This window comes from Rosa chinensis, chromosome 4 (assembly GCF_002994745.2).
Source record: "Rosa chinensis cultivar Old Blush chromosome 4, RchiOBHm-V2, whole genome shotgun sequence".
Classification (NCBI taxonomy): Eukaryota; Viridiplantae; Streptophyta; class Magnoliopsida; order Rosales; family Rosaceae; genus Rosa; species Rosa chinensis.
Window position 1 is genome coordinate 23,516,234 of NC_037091.1, and position 12,164 is coordinate 23,528,397.

At 38.8% G+C, this 12,164-nt stretch overlaps 1 protein-coding gene across 1 annotated transcript; it reads right to left on the bottom strand.

Annotated features, from left to right (window-relative positions):
- Positions 1-6,998: 6,998 nt before the first annotated feature.
- LOC112199014 lies at positions 6,999-7,322 on the bottom strand. The gene has a single exon (XM_024340085.2). It carries the CDS (start codon positions 7,320-7,322, stop codon positions 6,999-7,001), a length of 324 nt encoding a protein of 107 aa, XP_024195853.1.
- Positions 7,323-12,164: the final 4,842 nt, after the last annotated feature.

The window sequence follows — 12,164 nt, forward strand, 5'->3', positions numbered from 1 at the left end:
TGGTGATTGTAGAAAATCTAGCCAATTTCGTTATTGTTTCGAATTCGATCAACTAGGTCAAATTTAGTTACTCTTATAAACCTATATTTATATATCATACACTCCAAAGAGCAACCCCTATCAATTCAAAGAAAATGGAAAAACCGACCGTTGGATGAGTTTATTACAATAAATTATGCGTGTGGTTAAAAATTTAGTCAATTTCACCATAGTTTTGAACCCGATCTAATTGGTCAACCGATTACCGATATGTAGAATATATATATATGCACATATTCTATATAGAATAATAGAAGTATAAGAACTTCCACACACACACACACACACACACATATATATATATATATATATATCTCTATATATATTATTATATTATATATATAAACACACACATATATAAATATATATACATATATATAAACACACACACACATATATATATATCTCTATATATATATTATATATATAAACAAACACACACACACACACACACATATATATATATATATATATATCTCTATATATATATCCTCTATATAAACACACACACACACACACATATATATATATATCTCTATATATATATATTATATATATAAACACTCACACATATATAAATATATATATACATATATATAAACACACACACATATATAAATATATATATACATATATATAAACACACACACACACACATATATATATATATATATCTCTATATATATTATATATATAAACACACACACATATATAAATATATATATATACATATATATAAACACACACACATATATAAATATATATACATATATATATAAACACACACACACACACATAACTACAAATATATATATATATATAATATTTTACGGGCTTTTACGGGCCGGGCCGGGTTTTTGCGGGCTTTAGGCGGGCCGGCCCTCGGCCCACCAAGGCGGGCTTTTGCGGGTTTTTTGACGGGCCGGGCCGGGCTAAAAGCCCTCCGGGCCGGCGGGCCTCCATCGGCCCACTTGATCCGCGGGCTTTTAGATGAGGCCTAAAACTAGCCATCCCTCGCACCAATGGAGCTGAAGGTCCCCTTGATGGTGTGTCTTTGCAAAGGCGAGGTCATCGTCCATGGCAGCTGTTTTGGCCACCAACACCTCCATTTCAAGCTTTGTCTGGTATGCGTACATTACAAAGATATTTATGTTTGTCTCATATGTATATTGTTAATTGCTTGTTCTCACTTCTCTCCCATTTTGATCACATATATATTGATCACTGTGGTCTACATCAGTCTGAACTAGGATATTGAAGACTTGGTTTACTAGGTTCGTTGCATGAGAAACCGTGCATATCGTTAAGAAGTACCTTATCTCCTTCCGGGAATGTCCTTTATCAATTAGCCCACCCCAACAAGAGAAGCATAGGTTGCTTTTCTTTGGAACTTCTATGGGGTTGCTGTCGGTAATAAACTAGATTGATACGTTGGTTTGTTTATATCTAGAAAGTAGAGACTGCAAGGAAAAGGGTGTTCTGCATGTCTTGCTTGGAAGGCAGGGCCCTATTGAGAATGACTATTGACTTGTGACCTAAATTTATTGACATTTCTTAGTGTAGAAACTTGCACCAGTTGGGTGGAAAAACTGGAATAGTAAAGGTATCTATATATGAGAATGCAAAGACTTAAACAATTCCACGTAACTAGACCATGGCAAACCAAAAGCGCTTCCTCTGGTTCATCTTCATTATTTTGTTGAGCCGTGGGATCGAGCCTTCAACGACGAAAGAAGTGATACGAGTACCAGTAGGAGTTGTTCTTAACTTAAATTTCTCAGTGGGAGCTATGGCAGAGAAGTGCATGACCATGGCACTTGATGATTTTTATGCTAAGCATGCTCATTATCAAACAAGGCTTTCCCTTCTCACCAGGGATTCAAAGAATGATGTTGTTTCGGCAGCATTTGAAGGTAACATACGAAGCCTCTATTCTCTACAGCTATATATTTTGGGTCATAGATACGTCTTTTATTTTTATGACAAAATTAGATATAAACTTAATTTTCTAAATAGGTACTAGGAAAAGCCCATGCATATTTTTCTATCAATCTACACCCAACCCACGTAGGCAACATTACTTGTAGAGTATTGATGTATAATTAATATTTTTTTCTTGTTTTTCTCTATGCCTGATTTACCCTTGGGCAATCTTCCTTACAGAATGTTGATGTATATTTTGAAAAGTATGTGATTTATGGCTTAATTCTTGCATGCTTTGATTTCAAATTTTCATTGAGAAAAACTTTTATATATAGCACCATGATTTCAAACTATACAAATACTAGTTCAGTTCCTGTAGACCATAAGAAAGAAGTTCAAATTTGTTGTTGTGATCTTGTGTGTCACCTATGCATTGATGACCATATTCTCTTTCGAAAGTATGGTATTTACCAATAAGGTATGTTATTCATGAGATTTAGTTTTTCAGATCTTTTCTTTAATTTTCTCATCATTGTACCATGAATTTTCTTATGGTAAATTATTTTGTTCTAGATTTGAACTTTTCCTTTTGTATATTGTCATATTAATTTCATCATTGTTCATTCTCAAATGTTACCTAATCGATAGATATATGCATATAGGGATAAGTTAGAGATTTTTGACCTAAGAAACATGGTCAACTCAATGATAGAATACCTAAGAAAGATGTTGATATGAAAATTCCTAAAAGTGAGGTTAGCTAAACATACGCGTCTAATCTTTAGGTTGTAATTAAAATAAAAACCTATTAGATAGGTTAAAAAATTAAACCTCTATCTTTAAGTCAGGTTGCGAGTAAATTGAAGAAAAACACAAAATCTACCTTTAAAGTAGAAAGTTAATTTAAATTAGCAAAAAGTAAATTTCATATTCATTTAAATCTATAAAGCCTTTGAATAAAATATATATATTGTTTTAGGGAAACTATATTTGAGAGAGATTGATGAGAGAATTGTTGTGTGTTCTCATTGATAATAGGGGCCTCTTTATATAGAGGATTACAATGCATAGAATCTGAATTGTACAAGGAAAGATAATCATACAATGAATGGATATCTCTAAGATATTCTCCGAGATTCTCTCTAATTAAAACCTTATTACCACTAGGTCAAGTAACCTATAGTTTGGGCTAGACACACAAATAGGGATTTACTTGAATACTCCCCCTTGTGTCGTCCAAACGCAGTGCTTCTCTCGTTGCCTCGCTAAAAACCTTGCCGAGTAACAAAAAAACAGTGGGACAAAAATAACCTCGATCGAAAGGGAAAAAGAGCACAACACACCCTTCACGTTTCGAGATTATACACATAGACATCTCCCCCTGATGTCTGCATCTCCCCTTGAGGACTACGGTCATGGGAGTTCGGATAACTTCCGTAAATGATGCTACCAACACGTTTCTCGAAAGTGAAGTTTAGGCAATGACTTAGTGAGCAAGTCTGCCACACCGTCCTTAGATTGAACCTAGTTCACTTTGATCTTGAGGAGAGTTTGTCGTTGCTAATTATCCTTGGTGTTGTCGCTTTTGATGTAGCCTTACTTCATGTTCAAAACAAGCAACATTTAGAGCATTATTTTAAATACTCGTAGCTAGGCTCATCTATGGTAGACTTCAAACCACAATTGTTCCAATATGCGTAATTATGGATCCAATCCATAAACATTCACGAACTACTTTGTGAAGCACAATAATCTCTGCATGGTTTGAAGAAATAGCGACTAAGGTCTGTTCTGTAGATCTCCAAGATATCACGGTCTTTTCCCATGGTGAAAACTTAACCAGTTTGGAAATGACCTTTGTATGGGTCAGAGAGATACCCAACATCAACAAAACCTTCTAAAACACATGTTGTTTTGGGATGGGGATATAGGACGCAGGCTAGTGTTGGTGGCGTTCCTGGTGTGTGATGGGTCCAAAGCAATCATCTCTCTATAGGGATAAAACAAGCCCAGATCAATCGTACATCTCAAGTACCGAAATATATCTTTTACACCAATCTAATGACGTCTCGTTGGCGCAAAGCTATACCTTAGCTAACAAGTTCATGATAAATGAGATGTCTAGTCTTGTGCATTGAGCTAAGTACAATAATGCACCTATTGTACTTAAGTATGGCAATTTTTCCTCTAGCACATCTTCGTCATCATCCTTTAGATGAACAGGATCCTTTTCAAGATCAAAACTATGGACGATCATGGGGGTGGTTGAAGGCTTGACCTTGTCAAAATGCCTAAGCATCTATCAACACGATGCTCAAGTTTCAAACCGAGACATAATCTTGTCCTCCCAAAGTCCTTCATCTCAAAATCGGATTTCAAGTGTTCAGCGGTTTCCCTTAACTCTTTAAGGGCTTCCAATGAAGATCATGTCCAACATGAACCGCGATGGAATCCGAAACTCATTATGGAAACGCGTGGGCATATCCCTTCCCAATCAAGTAGTCACTTTAGTAAGCGTTTCAACCTTTTTGTAAACGCGCTCCATGGTCTAGAGCCATTTGACTTGGGTAAATGAAGTTCATCATGAACCTTCATGTATATTCCGTATCTAGATCCCCATAGAAATACGTATTGACCACATTTGTAAGCTGCATAATCAGTTATTCTGAAACTACCAAACTGACAAGGTAGTGGAGTGCAATGATATCCATTACGAGAGAATATGTCTCATCGTAGTCGATTCCAGGGCATTTTGTGAGAAGCCTTGCTCCATAAGGCGAGATTGCCATCTCTTTTTCTCATCACGCTTTCTAACGAAGATCCATTAGTCAATAGGTTTTATGTCAGGAGGTGTTGTCATCACTGGCTCAAAAAACCTTCCTCTTCGTTAGAGAATCTAACTTAACCTGGACCGCATCTTTCCATTTAAGCCAAATTTCTCTACGTTGACATTCATTCATCAACGGAGCGTGGTTCGATATCATCGGACTCAACAAACTCATGCGCAACAAAATGCGTGACTACATCATCAATTATGATGGAGTTTTTATCCCACGTCTCATGTACACTAGTGTAAGTCCCTGAGAAAAGAAGAAAAAGAATGAAAAACTTCAAAAACGGGAACTTTTAGTAAAACATACCTCGTAGGATTGCAGAACTTATTTGGTCCTTGTCGTAGGATTTGGAGACGAGCTTCAGTCCTAGTGCAAGCAAGCAGACTTGTAGGATTGCAGCGTGGTCGCGGGAGTTGCGCAATCGCCAATTCGCAGGGTCGCAGGTTCACGGAGTAAAGGATTCGTGAGGTCGCGGAATCTCGGAGTCGCGGGGTCGCAGGTTCGCGGAGTCGCTAGGGCTCGGCATATCTCTACAAGGGCCTGTGCGGGGCTGCTGTGGGACCATACGAGGATGCTGCGGGGCCGCTCGGGGCTGTTGCGAGGAAGGCGAGCGTGCACGGGAAAAAGCGAGTGTTCGCGGGGGCAGAAGGCAAGCAGGGCCTGTGGGCGCTGCAGGGGCAGTGGTAGTATCGGTGAGGTTAATCCGGTGAAGAATTTTAGGGTTTTGGTTTTTAAGGCTAGGGTTAGGGCTCGTGCTGATAACGTGTTTTATGGAAACGATATTTGAGAGAGATTGATGAGTGAATTATTGTGTGTTCTCATTGATGATAGGAGCCTCTTTATATAGATGATTAAAATGCATAAAATCTGAATTGTATAAGGAAAGGTAATTGTCACGCCCCAAATTTTGAATAAAGAAATTCAAATCAGAAAAGTGAAAACTCAACAAGCACAAGAAGAATAAACATAAAATTTTTCATTTAGACTAAGCAACAAACAAATTGAACTCACAATGTCAACACCGACTCGTTCTCTAGTGTCAAATATCACATCATCAATTATTTACAAATTAAACTAAATAACAATTCAATAAGTAAACGCACCCTCCATACTCACTACACAGCGGAAGACTAGAACCAAAATACCCTACTACGTCCAAGCTACGACAACAACAAAACCTCAGTTTCGATGATGATTACACTGACCTGCACAATAACCCATACACCATGGAATAGTGCATCGGGTAGAAACAACAAACCCGGTAAGCTTTTGCAAGCTCGTGTGAGTAAACTCAATTAAAATGACTCACGTCACGCATGCTTATAATTTCTCAAATCGTGAGATAAATTAAAGCAACAACATTTAACTCTACAAAACATAACCAAACATACAATCACACCAGGTGAAAATTAGTAACCCCTGCATAGAAAATTAGTTCAGGAGATCACCTAAAATCACACAACTAAAAAGCACAGTAATCCCTGCGTGTATTTTAGTTCAACAGATTACAATTAAATAAAACAATAGAATTCATAGTAATCCAAATCTCACGTATAAATTAAAGAAAGAACACCAGAAACATTCTCCAATAACGACGTACTCATGATGCAGCAACACAGCATCACCATGACCATACGCATATGACAGACTACGCACTCATGATGTAGTAACCCAGTTACCACCATGACCGCACGCATACAACAAACTACGTACTCACGATGCAGTAAGCCAGTTACCAACATGACCATACGCATACAACAAACTACGTACTCATGATGCAGTAATCCAGTTACCACCATGACCGCACGCATGTAAACAGACTAGAGCTCTACTGAATAGTAACCTGTTCGAAAATAACTCGGTTCGTAAATGAACCCTATGAGATTTACTCACCTCAAAATCCTGCTGTGTCTTCATACGTCATACGAGATACACAAGCGTAACAATCCATCTAAACAACTTCGTCAAAGACCTAATAAAATACGACCTCCATTTAGTACCCGAACACTAAAAACAATTAATTTCCGAACTCCCAAATCAATTCAACCAAGGTTCTAAAAATCGGCGCCTAGCGCCACCTAGGAGCTAGGCGAAGCAATACAGTTCCGATTCTCCCCTAGTCGAGCGAGCTGGGTGCTGGGAATAAAGTCGGCCGCCTAGGCGGGGCTGGGAGTCTCTGGGCGGTCGGCGCCTAGGCGCTTTCTATCTTTTTTTTGGCCAGCATAATCTCTTCATCTCCTCCCTGAACTCGTCCAGATCCACCGTTCCTCTCTGGTCGCAGTCGAACTTATCGAATATGGAATCGTAGAGCTGCGTCAGCTGATCCGGCGGGGTCGCCACTTCTATGCCGAAGTGGGTCTCGATGAATCTCATCGACTCGAATGCTTTCCGCAGCTCCGACCGGGACAGAACACCGTCGTTGTTCAGATCCAGAGCAGGAAAACGCTCGTCCACGCTCTTCTTGAACTGCACCTCGTCACTCACGAAGTCCTTCACCGTCGTTCCGTCAATTATCACCACTCCCATCTTACCTCGGTCTATTTTTCTTTTCTTCTTTTCCTGCGTAAATGTCTGCTAACATCTATCCATCAGCTAACATCTATCCATTATCTCATTGATAATGAAAGGGACGCGTGGTGTGGTGTTAATTAAACATCCTCAGCTAACATCTATCCATCCATTTTATTTATATTTTAAGTACTTTTATTATTTTCAAACATGATAATACTTTTTATATTTTTTTAATATAATTATATGTTATAAAAATAAAATTCAAATTAAAAAAAAAAAACCGCCTAGTCCCCGGCCTTCCGCCCGACTAGCGCCTAGCGTTTTTTAGAACCTTGAATTCAACAATCCGAAAGTAATGCCAATTGAGGCAAAACTTCATCCGAGACCACTTAAAGTCTCCGGAACACTTCTACGGTCAATATAACAAAACTACAAGTCGATCGGACGGCTGGATCCTGACGGATCGAACATCAATCGAACCGAAAACCCTAAAACTTTGAAAATTCATAACTTGCTCATACGATTTCCAAAAATTACAAACTATATATCGAAATGCTCGCATCGACGAGTAGATCAAAATTAGGAATAGAAACTGCCCTTGAGGTGGCCGGAACTTGCCGGAAAACACTACCACAGTGGCAGCGCTGCTGCAGGCCCAAAGTCAAAATTTGACAAAACTTCCAACACAAAATTTCTTCATCTCAACTCCAATTACAACTTTGATAACTACACCAAAGTCAAATTATAAGCCAAATTGTCAAATTTTACCTCGATAGCTCTGAAACCCGAAGAATCCTAGTTTCCCAATTTTCAAAATTCGATCACCACCAGTTGAATCATTGCAAGCCACCTTGGGAGAAAGTTTCTACATCCTTTGGGCTCCAAAAGCCCCCGAGAATTACTGGCTATGGTGGCCGGAAACATGAACTCTGACAAGGTCATTTGCAGCCTCGCCGCCAAACTTCTCGGCCTTGCTGCGTCATGCACAGGCCGACACACGTCGTGAAACTTCACAGGGTTATATATGGGAGTGAGGCGAAGTGATAGGGACAAGAGTCTCAACCTATGGTGGCCGGATGGTGGAGAACGAAACCGGCGAATTCGGCTGGGGGGAAACGGGGTCGGGCTAAAGAGAGAGAAAAAGTTTCCTAATTTGGAAACTTCTGATTTTTCTAATTTTTTATTCCTATTTAACCAAAATGGAAACTTTTTCCAAAGGTCATAACTTCATACAAATTCCGATTTTTGCGTTCCGCATGTCCATAAACTCGTACCGACACACTCTACAATTTTTGTGAAGAAAGTTTTCATAGAATCTAAACGTATAAAAAGTCAACCCTTGAATCGAAGCACTCCAACGAATAATTGTTCGAAATACTTTCCGCTCCACCCTTGAACCACAAAATAGCTCAAACAAACACTTTATTAATTCCCGGAAACCATTAGAAATTAATAACGAATTTCTAGGGTCATACATTCTACCTTCCTTAGAGAAATTTCGTCCCGAAATTTAAGCGCACTACCCAACAATCAGGTAGGCTAACTCGTTCTCAAATCCAGTCCACACCCTCATGCAAGTAATGCTTTCCTCATGAAGCCTCCACAAGATATTGAACAAGTCAACTTCCCTCGACCCAAGTTGCTTTGTAGTCCCTCTGGAAAAACAAGTCGATCATCCACAATAGTCGCATCAATACCCTTCCCAACAGTACCACGATCAAACACACCGGATCCATTGTAATCTTCATCTTCATCATAGTCACATCAATATGTTCCGCACAACCAGAACACTAGGAGATAAGACAAACCTAATGGTCAAATCTCCACCTGCCATCATTATCGAAATTGGTTTGACAGACCTTAGTCTTTACTTCACGTTTTAAGTTAAAAACGCATGCCCTTAACATAACTTCCATCACCTGATTCACTCATTCAATCGATCCAACAATCTGCAGATAACACGCTGCACTCGCACTTCGAGTAATTCTCCATAGCTTTCTAGAACAGTCTTAAATCCTTGAAGTAAGACATGTCTAGATCAACAACGGATACAGGTACTGTCACGCCCCGAATTTTGAATAAAGATATTTGAATTCGAAACGCGATAACTTAACCAACTTCCCAAAAATAGTATAGAAACATTCTCAAATTAATCTAAGCAACAACAAAACGTCAATAAAGATTCGATCACTTAAGTCGAATATCACATCAACAAGTGTTTACAAGGCTCGAAAGAAAGAAATACAAAAGTAGACGCTCGCTAGGAGCATACCAAAAACAGCAGTACACTAACAAAAATAGGTTCGCCCTCGTACTCGGCCCTGGTGGTCCTCACCTGCAGGAATAACCGCTACACCATAGAATAGTGCACCGGGTTGAAACGACAAACCCGGTAAGCTTTTTAAGCTCGTATGAGTAAACTCAATTAAAATGACTCACGTCACGCATGCTTATAATTTCTCAGCTCGAGAGATAATTAAAGCAACAACATTTAACTCCACAAACACAACCAAACATCCAATCACACTAGATAAAAATTAGTAATCCCTACATAGAAATTTAGTTCAGGAGATCACATTAAAATAATAATTCAAAAGGCAGTAATCCCTGCATATTACTTAGTTCAGGAGATTATTATATTTAAAATCACCTTCACAATTCATTCAAAATCATATCCCACATGAATGACAAAAGAAAGGACACTGACACTTTCTTTTAAACAAATATACCCATGGGCATACAATAACTCAAACTTATTCCCCAAGTAGTATATTGTACTCAAGTATATTGTACTCAAAGGCATTCAATAGCACAAAGTTATTCCCTAAGCAGTACATTGCACTCAAAGGCATACAATAACACAAAGTTATTCCCTAAGCAGTACATTGGCAGACAGACTAGAGCTCTAACTACATCGTAACCTGTCACCTCGGCCGAGGTTCAAACCTACGATAATACTTTCCTCGATCACCAATGTGATATACGATACTTAACCGAACATTTCAAAGTCCACATGACTCAAATACTTTCCTCAAGCAAAACACATTTTTTCACAATAATCAACACATCATGATAATTGTATGCTCACAAGAGAAATGCTCGAAATAACAATTCAATCAACTCATAATCATTACTTCACCAATGTCACTACACCATCCAATATATATATATATATATATATATATATATATATATTCCACTTAAATATATATATATATATATACGTAATCATTCATGCAGGAATGACCACTAATAATAACTATAGTTCATACATATTAAAACCAAGAAATTCATTTTAAATTCATTTTTTTACCTGTGAGTCATAGCCCTATGAACCGTAGTCGATCGAGTTCAAATTATTTCAAACAAATCTTTATTTTCGAAAACGATTTACAATCAATCAATTCCGATATTAAATAACTCGGTTCGTAAATGAACCACGTGAAATTTACTCACCTCAAAATCCCGCTGCGTTTTCTCTTACAGCAAGGATAAGGTATTGATTACTCTCCGTCAATCACCTAAGTAATGTACATCACAACTTAGTATACGAATAAAAACGATTATAATTCGAACACCCATTTGCCCTAAAATCTCGAAAGTAATGCCAATCGAGGCAAAACTTCATCCGAGACCACGCGAGGTCTCCAGAATACTTATACGATCAATCTATCAAAATTACAAGTCGATCAGACGGTCGAATCCTCACGGATCGATAATCGATCGAATCGAAAATCCTAAAACGCTAAAATTCATAACGTAATCATCCGATCTCCAAAAATTAAGTGTTGCATGTAAAAACGATCGTATTGACATGTAGAACACAAAAATGGGCAGAAACTGCCCTTTGGATGGCCGGAGGACGCCGGAAACCACCATCACAGTGGCGGCAGCGCCGCCGGACAAAAGTCAAAATTTGATAAAACTCTCAACATGAAAGTTCTTCATCCCAACTTCAGTTACAACTTTCATAACTACATCAAAGTCAGAATATAAGCCAATAAGTCAAATTTTACCTTTGAAGCCACTGAAATTTGATGAACCCTAATTTTGAAATCGGTCCAATTCGATCTCCATAGATCGATTTGATGCAACCCACCTTAGGGGAAATGATCTACATCCCTTGAAGTGTAGAATCCCTTTTTGAATCATTGCCAAAGGTGGCCGGAGCTGGGAGAACGAAGAGCGGCGACTGGAGGAAATTCGCAGCTCTGCCGTGCAGCTTCTCGGCCTTGCAGCGTCCTCCACGGCTTGTATCTCACTTCGGTGTCTGTTGTAAAGTTTTAAACGAGCTCAAGGCGATAAAAATCCCTTTTGGAATCAAGTCAATTGGTGGCCGAACGTGGAAGACATTGGCCGGTGAAAGGGAGGCGATTTCTGACTCGATCTCGTGGCTTTCTGGCATTGTAGCGCCGCCTACGGTGCTTCCCACGACGAACCACCACCACAGACCTGTAGAGGGGATCAAGATGAGCAGAAACCTCGTTGGAATCGAAGCAAAATGTGGTCAGACAATGGAGAAATCACCGGACAAAGTGGAAGAGGCGATTGGGCTCGGGGAGAGAGAGAAGAGAGAAAAGTTGGGGGCCAAAACGGAAAAACTGAAAAATTTGGGATTTATGAATTAATCTCCTATTTTTTTGTTATTTATAGAAATTTCCCAACTTTTCAATTGATCATGACTTTCTCATACAAACTCCGATTTCCGGGATCCACATATCCATGAACTCGTATCGACGCGCTCTAGAACTTTTGTGAAGGAAGTTCTCACAAAATCATAACCTAAAACCATACTTTTCGAATAATTAATCGTCCGAAATACTTCTGCTCCATCTACAAACCACGAAATCGTATCAA

Excerpts from the sequence above, each read along its gene's own strand:
- LOC112199014 (XM_024340085.2), bottom strand. The coding sequence starts at position 7,322 with ATGGGAGTGGTGATAATTGACGGAACGACGGTGAAGGACTTCGTGAGT.